The 20,758-nt window shown below is 59.1% G+C and overlaps 3 protein-coding genes across 23 annotated transcripts in view; 2 read left to right on the forward strand and 1 right to left on the reverse strand.

Moving 5' to 3' along the window:
- The window catches only part of NOP14 (NOP14 nucleolar protein), a 24,933-nt gene extending 13,859 nt beyond the window's left edge, over positions 1-11,074 (forward strand). For both annotated transcript variants that reach the window (XM_040489081.1, XM_040489084.1), the window contains exons 10-18: positions 622-707; positions 1,715-1,850; positions 3,790-3,891; positions 4,414-4,567; positions 6,185-6,344; positions 8,482-8,629; positions 10,319-10,437; positions 10,587-10,742; positions 10,912-11,074. In XM_040489081.1, coding sequence (XP_040345015.1) covers positions 622-707; positions 1,715-1,850; positions 3,790-3,891; positions 4,414-4,567; positions 6,185-6,344; positions 8,482-8,629; positions 10,319-10,437; positions 10,587-10,742; positions 10,912-11,011 — 1,161 coding nt within the window. In that variant the 3' untranslated portion in view covers positions 11,012-11,074. The remainder of the gene's footprint in view (positions 1-621; positions 708-1,714; positions 1,851-3,789; positions 3,892-4,413; positions 4,568-6,184; positions 6,345-8,481; positions 8,630-10,318; positions 10,438-10,586; positions 10,743-10,911) is intronic.
- A 1,688-nt stretch (positions 11,075-12,762) lies between these two features.
- Positions 12,763-16,681, forward strand: SLC75A1 (solute carrier family 75 member 1). Of its 10 annotated transcripts, none has more exons than XM_040489198.1 (12): positions 12,763-12,859; positions 13,415-13,615; positions 13,726-13,822; positions 13,990-14,093; positions 14,418-14,508; positions 14,590-14,751; positions 14,993-15,101; positions 15,185-15,296; positions 15,463-15,571; positions 15,678-15,768; positions 15,964-16,113; positions 16,305-16,681. In XM_040489198.1, the coding sequence occupies exons 2-12, from the start codon at positions 13,442-13,444 to the stop codon at positions 16,564-16,566; spliced, it is 1,461 nt and encodes a 486-aa protein (XP_040345132.1). In that variant the 5' UTR covers positions 12,763-12,859; positions 13,415-13,441; the 3' UTR covers positions 16,567-16,681. The 10 variants fall into 10 exon arrangements, with proteins under 10 accessions (XP_040345132.1, XP_040345121.1, XP_040345112.1 ...); XM_040489187.1 differs by having other exon boundaries at positions 13,419-13,615; XM_040489178.1 differs by having other exon boundaries at positions 12,769-12,859; positions 13,354-13,615.
- A 494-nt stretch (positions 16,682-17,175) lies between these two features.
- Positions 17,176-20,758, reverse strand: part of ADD1 (adducin 1) — a 54,260-nt gene continuing 50,677 nt past the window's right edge. For 5 of the 11 annotated variants that reach the window (XM_040489091.1, XM_040489103.1, XM_040489106.1 and 2 more), the window contains one exon: positions 17,176-18,995. In XM_040489091.1, the coding sequence (XP_040345025.1) occupies positions 18,634-18,995 (362 nt within the window). In that variant the 3' untranslated portion in view covers positions 17,176-18,633. Of the gene's footprint in view, positions 18,996-20,554; positions 20,590-20,632; positions 20,686-20,758 lie in introns of those variants that run through there. The other 6 variants (XM_040489135.1, XM_040489142.1, XM_040489151.1 and 3 more) reach the window with 3 other exon arrangements.

Here is a 20,758-nt window from a genome sequence, read left to right on the forward strand (position 1 = left end):
CCAGCCTCGCGGTGGGAAACAAAGCGAAATTAGAAGTACGTGTTGGGCGTTGTGGGTGGCAGGGCAGCCCCGCTCCGGGTCAGAATGCTGACTGTCACGCGGTGCGCCTCAGCGCCTCGCGGCCGTGAGCACCGCGCGGTGACCGCGAAGGGGGGGTCGGGGCAGGCCGAGGGCCACCTCTGCTGAGCACAGCACCGTTGCCGTCCGCCTGCAGGCGAGGAAAACCAGGCTCAGGGAGTGGCTCACCTGGCCGTCAAGTGGCAGAACTAGACTTAGGGAGATGAGTAACGGGGAAGGTGCCCCTCTTCCCGCTGGGTGCGCGCATTCGCGGAGCAGGTCGCGGTGCCGGGTGTGTGCTTGGTTGATCTTCAGGCTTGGGTGTTGTCCGCCATGATGGACGAGTGCACACCTCAGCCCGCAGCTGTCCCGTGAACCCACCGCCCAGTGTTCCACAGGAATCTTGGCCTGCGTTTCGCAAGGTGCCCCCGTCAGTGGCCCCAAGGTGTGTGCGCACGCGCTTTAGTCAGAGTGTAGGTGGCAGTGCCTTGCACGGCTTGCGTGTCTGTGGTCTTTATTCTGGGGCTCAGCACTGAACTCTGTTCCCAATCTGTGTTCCTGCAGAAACTGTTCGACTTCCTCTTGGAATACATTGGAGATTTGGCTACAGATGACCCACCAGACCTCAGAGTAATTGATAAATTGGTTGTGTAAGTACAGAGGGTGTTGAACTGGATCACGGGGCTGAGTTGAACAACTTTTATCCTACTTACAGCCACAAAAATACACCTCGAGTTACTAAGGTTGCCCTTGTAAATAGACCCCACAGCATACACCAGCTACGGTGATCTCAGTGAAGACGCCCCCTCTGCGTGGCGTTAGCACACTGCTCCTATCACCCTGGAGAGCGATACGATGTTACCTACAAACAGGTTGACTTTAAGACAGTTGAACACTTCAGATTCGTTCCTGGTGCTTGAAGATTAGCTTTCTGTTTCGTTCACCAGTACAATTTCAACCTCTGCTTGGACAGGTGAAAGGTGTTTGGGACACGGGGTAGACTCCATCGTGGTGTCCAGGAACCCGCCCGCTCCAGGTTCACGCCTCAGTGGACCCTGACAGGCTCGTGCTGTGAGCGTCAGGGAGGTTGGTCCCTCTGGTCTGCCTGTTCCCACCCTGCCCGGCGATGGCTGGAGCCCTCGCTGCACCAGCACTCCTGTGAAAGCAGGCCCCGGAGTACGGCTCCTGGGCCAGGTCATTGGAGGGAGGTGTGGGGGAGGGAGGATTAAGTGAGCACAGGTAGCTTATGGGTGCCTCTCTGGGGCCAGCCACACACTGCGCACCCCACCCCCCATGCCACCTTCTGCCAGCACAGCAGGGCTCACAGAGGGTTCCCGTGGACAGCACCTTGGCACGGTCTTCTGAGCGTGGCACGTAGAACGTGCCGCTGGTGGCATTACCTTTTCACTAGCGTTGCTGCTAAAATGTCAGGGTGTTTTAAGAGATGGCAAAAGTAAGTGTAGATTGTTATAAAACAAGCACTACTGGGAAAATTACCTGGATCGCCAAGAAGGCCAGCCAGATCGGTACGAGGAAGAGTGGGTTCATCCAGGGGCTTCCAGTGCATCACAGGAATCAGTGAACGTGAAGTTTGGGGGCTCTTTTTCTGTTTTTGTTCTCGAGTCATTTTCACCTGACCTGTGTTTCTGATTAACAGGCAGTTATATAATCTTTGCCAGATGTTTCCTGAATCTGCAAGCGGCTGCATACAGTTTGTCCTCCGAGATGCCATGCACGAGATGGAAGGAGCGATTGAGGCCAGAGGCCGGGCGGCGTTTCCAGGCCTGGACGTGGTGAGCAGGGGTGTGGTCTCAGCCACCAGGGGCCGGTGGCATTGGCCCCTGGGAGGGCTCACTGAGTACCGTGCGTAGTAGTTAGAGCTTCCAGACTGATCTGGAGAACAGGCTGGAACTAGGTGGGAAGGATCGTTTATCCATTAACAGCGAACTAAAATGTGTTTCGTAAAAGAGGAGACTGTGGTTTGATTCCACGCACATGGGGCTGTGCGTGGCCTTAGTGGCAGAGAGACTTTAGGGCGAACAGAACACGTATGTTTTCCTAAGGCCCCGAGCCCTTGTGCTGGAGCTGCTCGGTCCCAGTGTCTGCTCACTGAGGCACCTGCGTGGCTCCGAGGTTTCTAACGGTCCCGTAAGAGCCTCGGGCTGCACTGTCAGCCTCGGTGACTTTGAAGAAATACTTGTTCCGTCTGTCCCGTATTCTAGTCTTTTCTGTGGAAATGTAACAGTGATTAACAAACTTAAAAATACAGGATTTACGTGCCTGGTTTTAAAGCCTCTCCAGAGCAGGGTCTGAGCCAGTGTCCATGCACCACTGCTGCGACTTCCTTCTGTGAGCCTCGGCCCTTAGCAGACTCTCCCTGTTTACCTGCTGATTGGTGGCCAAGGAGACACAGCCTTTCTCCCCACGGAGTGTCCGTGCACAGACCGTGCAGCGGGGCCATAGGCAGCGCCTGGGCCCCATCCCTGCTCCTTAGATGAGCTGTGTGGCCCTGGCCTTTCTCCTCGTCCGGAAGCGGGGGTGACGGTTACAGTAATGTCTGCCCTAGAGATCTGATATGAGGACTCACATTCCTAACACGCGGAATGTGTCTGTGTCACTGCCTGGGTGCAGCAGTCACTAAGCTGGGGCCATCACCCGTCACGACCGTTCCTTTAGCGGACACTCGTGGTCTGCTGCTGGCAGAGCGAGGGGTCGCGGGGGTGCTGGGGGCCAGGTGGGCTGTCCTCCACCTCTGCCTCCCTGTGCCTTGTGTCCCCTGGAGTCCCAGGTCAGAGTGAGGTCGAGGGCTCTGTGGGAGGCCCTCCTGGTAGGTCTGTGGTTGACCGTTGAGCCCCTGCCAGGAGCGGGAAGGAGTGGGGTCTCCTGGGGTGCACGTGACATTTTCAGAGTGATCTAGTTCTGGGTGTTCTGGGGGATTTCTTGGTGCCTTTGAACAAGATGAAGGGTCTGCAGATTCGACGCTTTTCTGCTTTAATCTGTGAGCCAGCCTCTCCGGTGCCTCCCAGGGTGGGTAGCCTGTGGGTGCACCTTTCCCTGTTAGTCCCTGAAAAGTAACTGCCTGTGATTGTCGCCCTCTTGCCCCCGTCTTCGGGGCCCCCATCCACTGCGTGCGGCCTCGTCTGTTTCGTTTTTGTCCCAGAGCCACCACTCACGCCCCGGTTCTTCAGGGCTGGGCCGAGCCTGGTGCAGTGGGACTCTGTGCGTTCTTTTCTCCTCTTCCCGACCCGGCACTTGTCTGCCCCGCCCATCTCCCTGTCCCCAAGCCTCAGCACCTGCCTTCACCCATGAGAGAGAGAAACAGTGGCCTGTGGTCTGTAGCGTAGCTTTAGTCTCCACGGCTCCCACTCTGAGTCTAGCCGAGGGCGATCTCACGTGTTTGAGAGGAATTATTTCGGTGAGCAGTCTTCCCGCGTCCTCTGCCCGTTTCTGCCAGGCCGTCGGCGTGTTCGTCAGTGCTTAGCGACTGCTCTGGTGGACTGTGGCGGGTGTGGTGAGTGTGACAGAATGGGTGTGAGCCAACACGTGCAGGGAGGTGCCGCCCTGGCTACCGGACGGCGGCGAAGGTGGGACATGGGTGTGACGTCGCAGGCGCTCCGCTGCCCTTGACCGGGACGGTCAGAGCCCGATTTGCCGCCAGGCCCTCTGTAAAGGTCGTGTTTGAACTTCACTCTGCTGTGTCTTTAATCCGTGTGGTAACGCTTTGTCTTTTAGCTCATTTATTTGAAACTGGCTGGGGTGCTGTTTCCGACCTCTGACTTCTGGCACCCCGTCGTGACGCCTGCGCTCGTGTGCATGAGCCAGCTGCTCACCAAGGTACGTCCCCGGGCCCCGCTCGGTGAGCCCGTGGCGGCGCAGGGCTTGTGACCCTTGGGGCCACGGGAGGGAAAGTCACCCAGCGGGGCCTGTGGAGACGACCAGTCAGTATCTCTGAGGCTAGAAGTGGCCCCGGACGAGGTTACAGAGGATGTGACACCAGAGAAGACAAGTTCATGGTGAAGGCATCAAGTCGGATGTGGGGTCTTGTCCCCATTTTGGCTTTAAAAAGCCCAGATAGTCTCGTTCTCCTTGGTCAGGCGTATGGCTGGTTCACTAACGGTGGTACTTGCCATTGTAACTGTTCTTGGGAAGGGAGAACACTAGGGTCGCCTCCCCTGAATAGAGCATGCAAGGGAGACACACACACACACACACACACACACACACACACACACTCCCCTCTGTGCAGGTGAGGCTCTGGGGCCACACGTCTCACCCGGGAAGCCAGGTTGCATACCTGGTGCAGCCTTCCAGAACATCACTCCTGACCGCTGACCATGCCCTGTGCCTCTGTGCCAGTGTCCCGTCCTGTCCCTCCAAGACGTGGTGAAGGGCCTATTCGTGTGCTGCCTGTTCCTGGATTACGTGTCCCTGTCTCAGAGGTTCATACCTGAGCTTATCAATTTTCTCCTCGGGATTCTCTACATCGCAACTCCAAACAAGCAAAGCCAAGGTGAGCTGGTTTGAGGGAGCTTTCTCAAGTTCATTACACGTTAGCATTCTTTTTGAGGATTTTTAAAAGTAACTTGTACTACTTGTAGAGGGTGTGGGACACGGGAACGTTAGGCCAAATCATCTGGAACCCTGCTGTCCAGAGGAGCAGCCTTTCCTTCCCCCGCTTTTGTTAATGTTTATTTTCGAGAGAGAGAGCGCATGATTGTGTGGACACACTGCACCCTGAGAGAGTCGGGACCCTATTGTCTGTGTCCCCCGTGTCAGCCAGCAGCCATGTGCACGAGCCTGACAGTGGCATGCTGGGTATGAAGCACAACGACCAAGACTTCCTGTTAAAGATAGTAAGACACATCAGGGTTTTTTATATTGATTATGTGTTGAGATAATGTTTTTACATTTTGGGTTAAATAAGTATGTCATTAAGATCTATCTTTTCATTACTTTCTCTTGCAACAAGAACTTCTCACTCACTCTGCGTGGCTCACATCGTCTTTCCAGCGGCTCAGCCCTCCTCTGTGTAGTTTCTAGTTTCTACCGTGGGGATTTGGGGAGGAGTAGCCATCAAAAGCAACATTATGACAGGAGGGAGTTGTAGTGTTTGTTGATCTTCTAGACTGCCCCCTACTCTCCACTCCCCTGTCTGCCTCTGGCCACGCCCAAGATGTGACCACACACCCTGCTTCCCTCTTGGGTTTTTGAGGTGTCACTTGATCTCTGCCCCTCGCTCTTTTGTGTCCGTAGGATCAGCTTTCCTGCCCCGATCGTAGATGGTGTCTCAGGGATAAGGTGCAGATCTGATGCTGCCTGTTGTGCGGAGCACCTCACCAGTGCTGGGGTGGGGGCGGTGGGACGATTTCAGACCTTCAGGGGTGCGGCTGAGGGAGCCCAGCAGCTCCTCTGTCCAGTACCCTAAACATGGGGCCTGTCCTGCTGTCCCCTTGTGACCTCACGGCAAAACCTCCCTGCACGCCGCTCTGCTCCCTGGCCACTGACCCCGCATCACATGCTCCAGCGTGCTAGGTGTGCTTTTGGGCCCTGGAGAGGCTCAGTCATGCCCTGGGAACCTGCTGCAAGATAGTCATAGCCCAAGGTGAGGGCTGCAGTGAGATTCGCTGGGCGCTGGGGTGGGGGGAGGCGGGGGGCAGGCTCGCTGTCAGCCCACCTTCCCCTCCCCCTTTGCCTGCTGTGCCTGGAGCCCACCAGGCCTGGCAGGCCGTGCTTGCTGCCTCAGTGGCTCTTCAGGGCAGTAACTGGGTTAAGTCCTTGTCACTGGCGTCTGTCCTCTGTGACAGGCGTTCTCTGACCTGGCTGGTTAACTGTACCATCTGCCTCCCGCCCTCCCCCTGCTTTGCTCCACCATTATCTTTCTGATACTCAGTCTTGTTCACTTCTGTCGTGTGGGTGTTGTCTACTGCCTATCTCCCCAGCGAGGTCAGGGACCTGGTCTGTTCCCTCAGGCACCCCTACGAAAGCTGTAATCCCACCTGTGCGTGATGAAGATAGGGTGTGTGTGTGTCAGAAGTGAATTTTCTACAGGCCTCACCATGTAGAGCCTGCCCTTTGAGCCCAGTAATGCTCAGAGGCTGTCTCTGTCCTTGTCCCACCTGGAATTCAGGTTACACTCTGGTGCACCCTTTCAGAGCATCTGGGAAGAATTCAGAGTTGCTTTTGGTTTCTGATGAAGAGGACATAGCCACATGGCAGAGGAGAGGCCTCTCCCTCCACTGGGCAAATGGACTGAAGGCCCAGACTAAGACGGAGGCCAACCACGTGAGGTAGGTGTATGGCCTGGGGCACCTGGGAGGGCGTGCCTTAGTGCCTGGCCTGGAGCCAGACATGACCAGGAAAGCACTCAAAGGACGCACCGGTGTCCACTCTGCAGAGGATATAAACTTAACATGTTTATATGCTCTAAAGACTCTACAGAAAAGCTGTTAGATCTAATAAGTTAATTCAGTGAAGTAGCGGAATACAAAGTCAACAAAAAATGTCAGCTGCATTTCTATGCACAGTGAACAATTGAAAAGAAAATTAGAAAATTTTACTTACAGTAGTGTCAAAAAGAATAAAATATAGGAATTAACCAAGGAGGGAAAAGACTATCAAAACTATAAGAGGTCACTATAAATAAATGGAAATACATCCCATGTTCATGGATAGGAAGACTTAATCACCTCCAAATTCTGTCACATTGGGGATTAGGTTTCAACATGTGAATAGGGGAAGGTCACAAACACTCCGTCTACAGGAGGAGGAGTATGAGGAGGACCAGGGGTTTTTGTCAGAAGTCTTTATTCTCTGATTTTCAGAATCGTGGGTTCTTTCAAGTGTTTCTTGGTCGTAGTAAAGCAACAGAAGGTTTACCATCCTAATCATTTTTTTTTTTAATTTTTTTTAAAGTTTTTTTTTTTGAGAGAGACAGAGCATGAGTGGGGGAGGGGCAGAGAGAGAGGGACACACAGAACCCAAAGCAGGCTCCAGGCCCTGAGCTGTCAGCACAGAGCCTGATGCAGGGCTTGAACTCACCGAGATCGTGACCTAAGTCGAAGTCAGACGCTCAACCAGCTGAGCCACGCAGGTGCCCCGGGTCTTCGTCATCTTTAAGAGAACAGTTGAGTGGTATTAAATAGATTTGCACTGCGGTGCAGCCACCACACATTCATCCCCGGAATCTTCTCATTTGTAGGACTGAAATTGTATACCTATTGTACACTCCCTCCCCAGCCCCAGACTCCCACCATCTACCTTCTGTCTCTGTGGATGTGGCTCTTCTAGGGACCTCACTGAAGTGGAATTACAGAGTATTTGTCCCTTCATGTTTGTCTTATTTCACTGAGCATACTGTCCTCAAGGTGCAGGTATCAGAATTTCCTTCCCTTTTTTTTTTTTTTTTTTTTTTGATTTTTATTTTGGAGAGAGCATGAGCAGGGGAGAGGGGGCAGAGGAAGAGATAGCAAGCAGACTCCACGCTCAGCACAGAGCCCCACGTGGAGGCTTGATCCCACGACCCAGGGATTGTGACCTGAGCCAAAATCAAGAGTCAGATGCTCGACCGAGCCACCCAGGCACCCGAGGATTTCCTTACTTTTCAAAGGCTGAATAATATGCCATTGTCTGGATGGACCACGTTTTGCTTCTCCGTCAGCGGACACTTGGGTTCCTCCACATCTTAGCTATTGTCAGTAATGTCGCAGTGGATGTGGGTGGACAGGTATCTCTTTGAGGCCCTACTTTTAATTCTTTTCAGTGTATGTTCAGAAGCAGAATTGCTGGGTCCTGTGGTAATTCTGCGTTTAATTTTTTTGATGAGCCTCCACTCAGTGCCATATTTTACATCCGCACCAACAGTGCACAGGGTTCCGGTTTCTCCACATCTTCGCCAACATTTATTAGTTCATTACTATCATTTTTTTTAATAATAGGCATTCTCATGGGAATCAAGTGACAACTCGTGGTTTTGATTTGCATTTCCCTAAAGACTAGTGACGTTGAGCATCTTTTCATGTGCTTATTGGCCATTTGTATGTCTTCTGTGGAGAAGTGTCCGTCCAAGTCCATGAAAGAAAAAAAAACCTGTCCTAAAATTTTGGAGATCTGTCTGCTTGATTTTGCAAATAGTAATTTAAAACCTAACACAGAGCCACTCTCCCAAAGTTGTTACTGCATTTCCCACAACGGTCCTTTAGACTTGGGGACGAAAGGTGTGTTTCGCGGTGTTTCTGGTCCGATGCCGTGAGCCGTCGGCTGCTGCGGACACGGCGCGGGCAGGGTCTCCGCTCCGGTGGCCCCGCGGCCCGGGACAGGTCTCGGAGTTGAGTGCTGCCAGGGTGGTTGGCGGAGGCAGTGCCCGACGGGAAGGAGCCGGCTCCCGTCTGGCCACCGGCCCTGACGCCGGGTGTCGCCCTCTTGCAGACTGTCCTGCCTGGCCGTGTGTCTGGCTCTGGTGAAGCGCTGCGTGCTCACGTACGGCCCCCTGCCATCCTTCCACGACATCGTGCGGCCCCTCCGGGCCCTGCTGACGGAGCACCTGGCCGCCTGCAGTCACCCCCAGGAGCTCCAGGTAAGGCTTCCCGGCCGCCTCGGGTGGGTGGGGAGCAGGTCAGGGGGCGTTCTTGTCACGAGGCTGCGACTCTAGGAATCGGGGACACCAACGGGAAGGCACAGTAGCGGGGTGCCGAGGGAGAAGGCACTCGGCCTGCACGGCGTCTGGCTCGAGAACCTGGTCTGAGAGCTGCCCTGTGGTCATGTGCCCTCTGGGCTCCGCATCCCCTGAGCCTCACAGGTTTTCTGAGAACAGTCCCACGGTTCTTTACAAGGTGACAGAAGCCAAGAAGGACCCCCTCGGTTTCTCTCAGCAGACGTCTTCAACAGCTGCCGGTTCTGTGGCACGTCTGTTGGTCGTGCCTTCGTTAAACTCCAGACCCTCCTTCCCGTGGGTGCCCCGCCTCCCCACCCTGTCTCCTCTGGAGTCGTCCCCAGCCGGCCATAGGCTTCTGTCCGAGGGGCCGTCAGGGCCATCAGAAGGCGAAGGCGGGACTGTGGTGTGTCAGGCCAGGCGAGCTGGCACACTCCCTTCACCCGCTCGGACCCCGTCATCTGCAGAGTTGACACTCGCCCTTTTCTCTGCCTGGAGCGCTGTCCCTAAACACCGGCGGCTCATCCCCTTGCTTTCCTCAGGAAGCCAGGCCGTCCGGGAGGGAGTGGCCCTGCTGCTCACCCCCTCCCTGGCCTCTCCTCCACAACACATTGTCATATCTCTCCCCTGCTAGCACAGGGACAGGCCGTGTCCGTGAGGACAGGAGCTCAGCCGTCCCTTGTTGGACACCCTCCGAGCCCGGGCGGTCCACACGGAGTCACCTCAGCACGTAGAGATTGATGAGGCTAAGATGTCAACAGCTATGTCTTACTGTAGGTGTGGCTGTGGCTTGTCCTTTAAAGGACGGAGTGGCTCTCTGGTCCTGCGGGATTTGGTCTGACCGAGGGGCCTCGATGGTGCTAATGGACCCGGGGCGAGCCAAGCTGGCTGTGCCTCACGTGCAGTTCCTGTGGAGATGGGGCTTTTGGCCTCAGAAGCAACTGTGTGGGCCGGGGGTGAGGGATGCTGTGCCCGTGGTGCCAGAGGCCTGAGTTCCAGGACACAGCTATGTGAGGGGAAAGGAACCGTCAGTATGCCGGCTTCTAGAAAGTTCCTCAGAAGTCACAGCCGTGGCGAAGGTACCTTAACCATCTGGTTCTGTAAGGTCAGATCACAAAGTCGGGTAGAAACTCAGTCTTGCCCCCATAGTGTGGCTCCCCGTTGGCTGCCCCTGCACTCCTCGCCACTCAGGGTACAAGTGAAGGCTGTCCCGTATGTGTGTGTGTCCTTAACGGGTGGATCACTGACACCCATTGTGAGCAGTTTCTCTGGGGAAGGAGATTCCACTGTGTCTGCCGGACGCCAAAGCACAGGCGGTCCTCACTTCTACGTGTGCCAACAAAACACCCTTTTGCACGGGTCTCGGTGGCCCTGCAGTCCTGCCAGCCAGGACGGGAGCCGGCCCGCCGTGCATCGGCCCCCACCCCTGTCGGCATGAAGGGGGCTCCCTCACGGCCGGGCCCGCACCCCTTTACTTAGCGGAGGAGGCCGGGAGCCAGAGGGGCGCGGCAGGGGGCCCGGGTCTCTGTCCCGTTTCCTGCCCCGGGCCCGGGGCCTGGAGGCCACACGCCGGCGGGCCTGCTGCAGCCTCCCCACCGCCTGCCCGCGTTTCAGGACCTGTGCCGGAGCGCGCTGGCCGCCATGGGGAAGCAGGAACGGCGCTACCGGCCGCTGATCTGTGAGAAGAGCAAGCCCGTGCCACTGAAGCTGTTCACCCCCCGACTGGTCAAAGTGTGCGTAGCCGCGGCCCCCTGGCCCCGCTCTGAGGGGTCCAGCCGGGGGTGCAGGAGGGCTCGGGATGGGGAGGGGGGGCGGGGGGAACAGCCACAGGGGAGCAGACTGCCCGAGGCAGGCGGGCTTGACCGCGGCTCTCCACTCTCAGCCTGGAGTTTGGGCGGAAGCAGGGAAGCAGCAAGGAAGAGCAGGAAAGAAAAAGACTGATCCACAAACACAAGCGTGAATTTAAAGGAGCCGTCAGGGAGATCCGCAGGGACAACCAGTTCCTGGCTCGGATGCAGCTGGCGGAGACCCTGGAGCGGTGAGGAAGCTGGGGGGGCTGCCCGACGGGGTGGGGGGGGGGAGGCCTGGGCCCCTGACTCCCCGCGTCTCCATGGGTCCGGCGCCCGCGTGCTCGTTAGTGGCTCGTGGGCAAGACATCCTGCAAAACAACTAATCCAGAAAATGGGGTTTTGTCCTTTGCTTTGAAGGGATGCGGAAAGAAAGCGAAAAGTGAAACACCTTTTTAACAGTCTGGCCACACAGGAAGGGGAATGGAAGGCTCTGAAGAGGAAAAAGTTCAAAAAGTAAAGTTTCGCACATTAGGCAAGGAGATCCTGTAGACTGAACGTAATAAAGGCTGCCGAACTGTCAGTGTGACTTCTTCTTCCCCGCGCCACAGCCCCACAGTCCTCCGTGACAGCCACGCCAGCCGGCCGGGACGGGCTCCTCCGTCGTCCGGACAAGCCTCGCTGAATCACAGGGTTTGGGACTGAGGGGATCCCGGCCAGCTTCGTGTTGGGACGACCACAGATATTTGGCTCCTGTACAGAAATCGGTGTACCTGGCAGGTGATACGGGGCCCGGTGCCGAGGCCTTGCCTCCCACAGGCCGGCGCTGGAGGCCGGTGTCACACAGCTTGTGGTCACAGCAGCCAGTCCTGCGAGGTGGCCCTGGGACCTGCACTGAGACACCAGTCCCTGAGGTCACACAGTCGGCCGTGGCAAAAACCACAGATTTGAGGACCGGCCAGGGGGATGTGGGGGACTCGGAGTGGCTGGCAGGACGGCCTAAGTGTGGCGGGAAAGAGAAGGTTGGTTGGTGGGGAGAATTGGCAGTTTGCTTTTGGCCAAATCGGGTGGTGCTGGAACTCTACGCGGAGTCCGGGGCCGGAATGCCCCTGGAGCACGTAGGGCTCGAGCCCCGACTAGAGAGAGCAGCCTTGGGAATGAGGGAGGAGCACTCAGCCAGCCTCCCCCGGGTCGCCAGAGACAGGCTCGCCAGCTGTGTGGCTCCACAGAGCCAGGAGGCCCCGGCGGCTGTCACAGGCACGGACCAGGCTGGCGTCCCCTCCTCGACGTGCAGGCCTGGCCAGCTGTCGTCGTTCAACCCCGGGATCTCGTGCACCTGGGCCTCAGCCCGACGTCCTGCTCTTCAGTCCCACGAGGCCGGACCGGGCCGGCAACAAGCCCTAAGGCCCCAGCTTTGGATCAAGCTATCACTCTGCTCCCCCCGCCCCCCGGGCCTCTCCCCAAACCCCCTGGACATGTAATTCTTGGAAACGTCAGGATCTGTGTATCTGGCCCAGCCCAGCCCTGCCTCTTCCTGCAAGGGATTCTGGAAGAAGGGATGAAACCCAGCTAGGACCAGCCTGCCAGGGGCAGAACCGAGGGCTGCTCCGAGCCTTCTGAGGCACTATTTCCAACTCGTACCTCCTGCCCCTCCCCCGTGGCCCAGCTGGGAAAAATGAACATGCCCCGAACGTATCCTTTGGAGAAAGTGCTAACGGCTTTCTTCTTGGCTGGAGGTGGACTCCTTGCGCCTATTATCAGGCGGTGGGACTGCTATCTTTACTTGGGAGTTTACTACGGTGTAAAGAGGGGGTAGGAATGCCAAGTTGACAAGGGGGTGGGCTGTGGACGCGCGTCAACTTGGAAGCCGAACCTCATTTCCAGAACTTCCCGTTACTTTCTGGTTCGGGTCGGCCAGTCAGACGAATCCTGGAGGGCATGTGGGTGGAGGTGGTGAGGTGATGTGGGCGTCCGCCGACCTGGGTCAGGCTGGTGGCAGGAGAGGCCAGCGCGCTGCCGGCTGGACGCTGTGGCTCCCGCGGGTCCCCTTCCCCGGCCGCCTGTCCCGGGGTCCCGGGATCGGCACAACGCGCAGAGCCGCCGAGACACTGGCGTGCGCGGTCACGGCGGGGACACCCGCGTCGGCACGAGCCGGTGAGCGGCGGGAAGGCGGCGGCGGCCCCTCCCGACCCGCCCGCTCTCAGCCTGCCGGCCGGAAGAGGAAGCGCGCCGGCGCCCACGTCCGGGGCGGGAGGAGGCGTGGCCGGCGCGCGCCCGCCCCCGGCAGTGTTCCCGCAGTCCATTCCGCATCCGTCCGTCAGTTCGTGTGTCCGACCGTCCGACATCCCTGAGCGCGCGGCCGCGGCAGGTGCAAGGGTGGGGGGCTGCTCCCGCGTCCGTGCGCGCCCCACTGCCCCGCCCAGGATGCGAGCCAGGGCGGGGGTCGGGGTCCGGGATTCCGGGCGGGGCGGGGCGGGTGATGGGGGAGGTCGGGGGCCGGGTTCCTGGGGGGTGGGGGCTGGGGGCCGGGATTCAGGGGCACGGGGACACCGCCGGGGCTGCCCTCCGCCCGGGCCTCAGTTTCCCCAGCCACTCTGCAAGACGACCTGGGGCGGCTGCATGGAGTAGGCCGGGGCCCCGATGCCCCCAACTCGGCCCCTTGGGACGGTTGGTTGGCATCGGTGGCTGCGGTTTCTTTGCGCAACCCAGCAGCCTGACTTTCCTGCTGCCTGGCATCAGGGAGAGGGCGCACTGAGGGGCCCTTAGGGAGGCGGGCAGGCATTCCCTTTAGGGTGCTTGCTAGCTGTTAGTGGGTCGGGGGCATGGTGAGGGCTGGGGAACTCTGTTTCCTCCCCGGTCCAGGATAGGTCTCTGGCTCTGGGGTACCCAGAGGTGCCCTCATGCAGACCTGCCACACTGTCAGCCAGGCGGGATTGGAGCGGCCCCCACCATGGGCTGGGGAGCAGGAGGGAGCTGCACCCCGCGCCCACCCATCCGCCAACAGCCCTTGTCAGAGCCCCGTGTGATCACCGTGGTCTTCCTCGGCCTCCTGCTGGACCTCCTGGCCTTCACTCTGCTGTTGCCTCTGCTGCCAGGGCTGCTGGAGAGCCATGGCCGTGCCCACGTGAGCCCTCCCCCGTGTCTGGAGGCCCCCCGACTCCCACGATGGCTGCCCACTGCCCCAAAGCCCATCAGGGACTCCCCCAACCCCTGTCACACTTCCTCGTTCCCCAGGATCCCCTCTATGGCTCCTGGCAACAAGGCGTGGACTGGTTTGCCGCAGCCATCAGGATGCCAGCGGAGAAGAGGTACAACAGTGTCCTGTTTGGAGGTACGGCCCCAAGTCCCACGCTGGGGTCCTTGTCCCCACTTGGCTGCTGCTGGGCACTGTCTGCCCCCTTCCCGTGTGCAGTGTCCACTCCTGGTGGGGCCCACCCAGCATCACCAGACCCATGAGGACAGACCGAGTCGTGTAACCCAAACGTCTGTCTCTTGCAGGTCTGATAGGCTCAGTCTTCTCCTTCCTGCAGTTCCTCTTGGCACCAGTCACGGGGGCTGTCTCAGACTGTCTCGGGAGGCGCCCGGTGATGCTGCTGTCCCTGGTACGGGTGCCCACCTCTCACCCACCCGGCAGCGGCCCTCGCTGCCCCCTGGGTGTGCTGCTTTGGGTGCTGGCTCCTGTGGCTAAGGCAGGCTTTCCCAGAGCCGCTCCCTGTCTGCGGGGGGACATCGGGAACACAGACGGACCTTGAGTGCTCCAGAACAGACAGGGCCGGGTCCCAGCGGCGTTACCTGGGTTTGTCAGCCCAACTCTGGGCCCTTCCTGGCCTCAAGTGACCACACCTGCCCCGGGGACAGGCAGGTCTGGCCACCTCGTATGCCGTGTGGGCGGCCTCAAAGAGCTTCGCCGCCTTCCTGGCCTCCAGGGTGATTGGGGGCATCAGCAAGGGAAACGTCAGCCTCTCCACAGCCATCGTAGCCGACCTGGGCTCACCTTCCGCCCGCAGCCGAGGCATGGTGCGTGCGCACTACGGGGCGAGGAGGCTGGGATTCCTTGCCTGGGGTCTCCCATCCCGGCTCAGGCGGCCTTCTCCCCAGGCAGTCATTGGAGTGGCCTTCTCGCTGGCCTTCACGCTGGGCCCCATGCTCGGCGCCTTCCTGCCAGCGGAGATGGTACCCTGGCTGGCTTTGCTCTTTGCTGCCTCCGACCTGTTGTTTATTTTCTGCTTCCTGCCGGAGACGCTGCCTGCGGAGAAGCGGGTAAGGTGGGTCCCAGAACCTGCTGCCGAGCCCCAGGGCAGGGGCTCAGTTCTGTGGGCCCGTGGGGCTGGCCAAGAATGCTGGGCTGGCCTCTCCTCCTGCACAGGGGCTCTTGGGGCCGCAGTGCCTCCGGGGACCCCTGCCTCTTGGTCCGGGCATCTGGACCAGAGGCCAGGCCAGGTTCAGGTCATGGCCCTCCCCAGCTGCCTGGCCGGCCTCTCCAGTCCCACCCCCTCTCCAGGCATCCTCTATCGGCCCGGGGTTCCAGGCTGCGGCAGACCTGCTCAGCCCCGTGGCCCTGCTCCGTTTCTCGGCCGTGGCCCGTGGCCAGGACCCACCCGCTGGAGACGGTAAGAAGGCACCCCCATCACGAGTGCGGGGCTGTCGCGTCTTCGGGCTGCCGGCCCCTACAGACGCTCTCCGTGCTCCCCAGGGATCCGTCACCTTCGCCGCCTGGGTCTGGTGTACTTCCTCTACCTCTTCCTGTTCTCGGGTCTCGAGTTCACCCTGAGCTTCCTCGCCCATCAGCGCTTCCAGTTCAGCAGGTAGCGGCGCCAGCCTGTCTTCCCCGCTTCAGTGACGCCCACCCTGGCCCATCCCTGGGGCAGGCGCTGGCTGAGGCCCAGGAGAAGCTGTGGGCTCCCAGGCTCCGGCGTGGCTGGCGGGAGCAGGGCGGTCAGACCAAGGCACTAACGGCTCCCCCGCTCCCAGCCTGCAGCAAGGAAAGATGTTTTTCTTCATCGGCCTCACCATGGCCACCGTGCAGGGCGCCTACGCCCGGAAGATCAGCCCTGGCAGCGAGGTTGCAGCGGTGAAGCGGGTACGAGGCTCCCCCGGGCGAGTGGGGGGCAGGCCCTGTCGCGAGTCCCGCTGGAAGTGGCAGGGGTGGGTCCTGAGTGCTGCCATCCCCCCCCCCGCCGTCGCAGGCCATCTTGCTGCTGGTGCCTGCCTTCCTCCTCATTGGCTGGGGGCTCACGCTGCCCGCGTTGGGCCTGGGGCTGCTGCTCTACTCCTTCGGTGAGGGGGTCCTCCCGGGGCCAGGGTGGGAACGGTAGGGAGCCGGTGGCCAGGGATCCCGGGTCACAGCCCTCCAGGCATCACCTGGAGGCTGCCTGCCACCTTCCTGGTGTCCCCTGGCAGCCGCTGCCGTCGTGGTGCCCTGCTTGTCCTCCGTGGTCGCTGACTATGGTAAGGAGCCTTTCTTTGCCCGAGGCCCCCCAGGTGGGAGGAGACCAGCAAGCCCCCCCCGGCCTCCCCCCCCCCCCCCCAAAGGCTTGCCCAGGCAGAAGGGCACGATCATGGGCACACTTCGGAGCCTGGGCGCCCTGGCCAGGGCAGTGGGACCCATGGTGGCTGCCTCAGGTAAGGGCCCCGGGATAGCATTCCAGGCACGCTTGTGCCCCTGGGAGGCAAGGCCAGGGGGAGGCCACGTGGCCCTGCCATCCGCCTTCCCCTGCCTCCCCGTCGGTTCCTGCCGTGGTCCTGCCATCCCCGGGGTGGAGGCGCAGCGGGGAGGGAGGGCCCGCATCACCTCTCGGGCTGTCTCTCCACAGTGTACTGGCTGGCCGGGGCCAGGGTCTGCTTCACGGTGTGCTCAGGCCTCTTCCTGCTCCCTTTCCTGCTCCTGCGCAACCTGAGGCCTCCAGCCCGCATGGCACCCAAGGCCGAGTAGTGGAGCTAGCCCTGCCTCAAGCTGGGGAAGGGGGGGGCAGGGAGGGAACGGGACCTCTCCCCTCCCCCTGGGGCCCAGCCCTGGCCCCTGCCAGACACTCCAGCAGCTCCGTGGTACGCGCGCCTGGACAGTCCTGCCCGTAGTGCTGGGACCAGGGACTCCCCAACACCTTTCAGGTTTTGTGTTCACTTTTCTCTCAGACACACGGTGTCAGCCAAGCCTCCAAATGACAAAATAAAGCAGCTATTTTATACCAAGTGCCTTTCGCCAGCACACGGCTGTGCCTCACTACCCCCCACCTGGGAGACCCCCGAGCACCAGAAGCTCTTACACCTGCACTGAGCAGAAAAGTCCAAGGCTCGTCCGGGGCCCGTGACCATTCTGCACAACAGGGAGGACAGAAAGGGTGACACAGGGCCCGCCACGATGGGAGCCCACACTCGCTAGGGCCTACGTGAGCTGTGCCCTGCACCCTGGCCACCCAGGGAGGAGGGAGCCCTGTGCTGGGCTCTTCCCATCACTATCCCACCCCTGCGCATCTGTTCGGACTGTAGGGGCGTCAGGCTCTCGGGCCCAAGAGCAGGCTGGCACCCCGGGCAAGGCGATTCTGGGTTCTAGGGGCCTTCCTGGTGCAGAGCAACAGTGTCCGATCAAGAAATAAACACTTGGGATCTCAAGACGGACTTCTGGAAGTCCTATCTTGAACAAAGGGGGAAAAAAATGCCAAACTGCTTCCGAAATTTAGACAAGGAAACTGCTTAAAGAATTTTATTTGTGAGTAAAACACGTTACAGTGGAGGACAGAGGACCCATCCTCCCAAGCCTGTATCCATATATGCGACTAGACTTCATGTTGTAATACAAAGAGTTAAAATAAACTACAAAAGTGAAATAAAAGTCATTGCATGTGAGGGACAAAAGGAAGGGGTAAAGAGTCCGGGGTCAACTGAAGTACGGGCTGAGGGCTCAGCGCCTGGACGCCACCATGGCAACAAAGTGACACACAGGAGAAAAGCAAGTCGCCAGCAAGCTCGAAGCAGTGGTCAGCGCCATGCAGCCAGCCTCAGGTCCTGCCTTGGTGTCAGGAGCGTGGGTCCGCCCGAGGAGGAGGCCTGCCGGTGCCTGGTCAGGCTGGCACCGGGGCAGCTCCTGGAATGGGTCACCCACTAGTCCCGCTAAGCAGCTTCATGTGGTTTCCCAGGGGTCTGAGTTAAGTGAAACTTCACGATGCCAAACAAGGAGAGCAAGTCACGGCTCATAAGTGGCTGGTGTAAGCAGTGAGGGAGGGACCACTGGGTCTTGTACCTTGCGCCTTTTACCAAAACCAGGGGGGTCTTCAAGGCAGAGTTAAAGGTAAGAGAAGACCCCTTCTTGGTCCAAAACGTCCCCTAGACGAGTGAGCAGAGAAAAAACTTACTAAAAAGTGGCCTGTTCACGGTAAAAAACGTAGGGTAAATTGCAAACCTGCTGAAAAAAAATTCTAGAAAGGACTCTTCCCCCGTCTTGACGTATCTTCCCCGTGACAGGAACCCAGAGACCCCAGTGAGTGAAAGATGGGGAGCCCCTGAACCTGTTTCTGGCCTCAGGGTAATCAGACCACACATAGCTTGTGCCGGGCAGACACAGGTCCCCTTTGCTGTTGGGGTTTCCGGCTCAGCCCAAACTCGCCTCTCAAAGGCTGTTGTTATGCCCTGGGCCGTTGGCGGGCACGTGAGTGTTTTCACAGGACTGAGGCTTTGTGTCCACAGAGTGAGATCACTCACCCAGCAGGTAACGCCAGCAGGAAGCTACAAGTCTGATTCAGTCACCCGAGACCTGGGGGTGAAGGGGAGCCTAGCACACAGCACGGGTCACCTCACAACAGGAGAGAGCGGTCAAGGCCAGAGCCGGCAGGGCCTCCGACCGTCTGGCCAGGACCAGGACTTCTCACCGCCAGGGGAGAGGGTGTCACCGAGGGGCAGACGGATGGGAGGGACGTGGATTCGTCTCCCCCAGAACCTGAGGCTGCGGGCCGGGGAGGGGGGGGGGGGGGGGACCGCTGCGCACACACGCAAGGCGAGCACCAGTGGACGTGGGGGTCTGGTCAGGCCGGGAGGGGAGCTCTAGCTACATGGAGGGCTGGGCTTTTTGCATTCCACTACACGGGAAGACAGGACACGAGACGCGATCGGGGACGGTCTGGTGGCGTCAGCTGGTGCAGGACGGGGTCTTCAGGAGTCACTCCTCTTCTTGCTCTTCTTCAGAAAGGAGGGGGTGCGGAATTTCTTCTTCTTTTTGGAAGGGGACTTGCCCGGAGACCCGTCGCTGCCAGGGTCCTCGGCAGCTGGGGAGGCGGCCTCTTCAGCCGCCCGGGCGGAGGCTGGCTCGGGGCTGGCCACCAAGGGGGACCTGGTGGGGCTGGGGGGCTCGCGGGCCTCACAGAGCCCCTCCTCCTCTTCCTCCTCCTCCTCCTCCTCCTCCAATGTCGGGAAGCCGAGCGCTTCTGAAGGCTCATCAGGGGACAGGTCGGGGAGAGTCGGCTTGAAGGTGGCAGCGTCACTGTCCTCTCTGGAGGCGGGCTCCTGCGGCAGGTCTGGCGGGTGGGGTAGGAGAGCCGGGGCTGGAGAATGCCTGCCAGACCTCGGCGGGGCGGCCCCGAGGGGGGGGAGGGGGCGGCGCCCCGCACGGAGCCCACCTGGACGCAGGGGCTTCTACCGACACCCGGCTGACACTTTAAGTGAGGTGTGCTCTACTTCAGGGCCAGGGGGAGCTCAGAGAACAAGACGTAGGCACAATCTCAGGGCTGTTTTCAGCTCCCCCTCGTGGACAGGGCGCTCACGGACAGGGCCTTGGTCCCCGGTCAGAGAGAGCGAGGTGGGCAAGTTGGGAGCATTTCAGCAGGACAGTGCTCTGCGTGAGCACTTGAACAGAAGTTTATTCTAGAACCCTAAGGGCACATTATCAGTAGTCCTGAAATTAAGCCTCAATTTCAGCCCACAACACCTGGTCTCCCCCAAGAAGAAAACCACAGAAAGTCATGGTTAACTCCAGACCTCCTATATCAGCATCAAACGAAATAAAGCCATTTTAGGCTGGAGAATCAAAGAAAAGAGATGAATTATGAGGTAAGAGCTAGGGGCAAAACATCAGGCCATCTTCACAAGTTGAACGTGGAAACGTAAATAGGTACAGCATAACTGGTCTGAGGGTGTGCTTCTAGCAAAGGTCCCCATCACCAGATTTCTACACAGACTCCTCTGACGTTTCCAGAGGAGTGATCTGAGCACAGGAAGGTCTGAGGACTGTGTAAGCGGTGGGCAAAATGGACATCATAACGAAGGCGGGATCTAATCCCCGAACCAGTTTTGTAGATACTTAAAAACAGCCTATAGAGTTACAAGCAACTTGCTGCTTAGGCAACAGCAAACCGTCTAGTACGGAGAAATGGAGCTGAAGTCAGGAGGGGCCCCAAGCCGAGTGTCGGTGAGCTGCGGCCGGCACAGGAGGCTCCGGGCCCCAAACACTTAGCACTTTGGCTCTGGGAGGCTGGAGCTACCCTGTCCCTGCCCTTAGCCACCTTCTGTCCCAGGATAATGAAATGTCCTTACTTGGCTAGGGCAGGAGGAGGTCGGGATTCACTCTGCAAAGCATGCAGAGGTTGCCTGTGGGTGCCTCCGGGGACTTTCATCGTGTGGCCAAGGTCACATTAAAAAACCAGCGCCAAATGTAGCTCTTCTGCCCCATCTGAACTTAAGCAAAGATCCAAACACATGCGACCCCTAAGCTGTCTGAACCTAGTCTAGACGTACTTCCGATCCAAACAGCGAAACCTCCCGCCCAGAGCAATTACAGGCTGATCCGGCCAACATGATCGCTGTGGAGCTTCCAAGGCCCAGGGCTCCCTGAGCAGGGCCCTCAGTCCAGGGGCCCAGGGACAGGCTGCCACCACCCAGCTCTCTGGTGACCGAGTCCCTGCCAAGACGCCACTGCCTGGGATGGAGGAACTGGGTGTGAGAAAGGGGGAGGGGGGCCCTCTATTTTCATTTTGAATAAACAGAAAACAAAACTGAGTAAGCAACAAAGAAGCAGGAGAATGAAGCAAAGCACAGGGGATGCTGGTTAAACAGCAGAGGGCCGGACGGGCGGTACTTACTATGGTAACAGGTACTCTTTAGCACATCCACCTCCTGCTTGTGACGCAGCCACAGGAAGAGAAAAGCACAGGGAGAGAATCTAGGCATTCAGTCACAGCCGCCGGGTTATAGAAGGATGGCTGAGCCATTCTTGTGGACAAGGAACGGGGGGAAGGTGAGCCACAGGCTCCCAACAGGCACGGGCAGCACGACACAGACGACC

The sequence above is a fragment of the Herpailurus yagouaroundi genome, unplaced genomic scaffold (genome assembly GCF_014898765.1).
Source record: "Herpailurus yagouaroundi ecotype Mexico unplaced genomic scaffold, PumYag 28, whole genome shotgun sequence".
Lineage (NCBI taxonomy): Eukaryota > Metazoa > Chordata > Mammalia > Carnivora > Felidae > Herpailurus > Herpailurus yagouaroundi.

Coding starts and splice junctions, on each gene's coding strand:
- SLC75A1 (XM_040489198.1), top strand. CDS start 13,442: ATGGGCTGGGGAGCAGGAGGGAGCTGCACCCCGCGCCCACCCATCCGC. Junction 14,509..14,589: donor CCGCCCGCAGCCGAGGCATG/GTGCGTGCGCAC, acceptor CCTTCTCCCCAG/GCAGTCATTGGAGTGGCCTT. Junction 15,769..15,963: donor GCTGCTGCTCTACTCCTTCG/GTGAGGGGGTCC, acceptor TCTTTGCCCGAG/GCCCCCCAGGTGGGAGGAGA.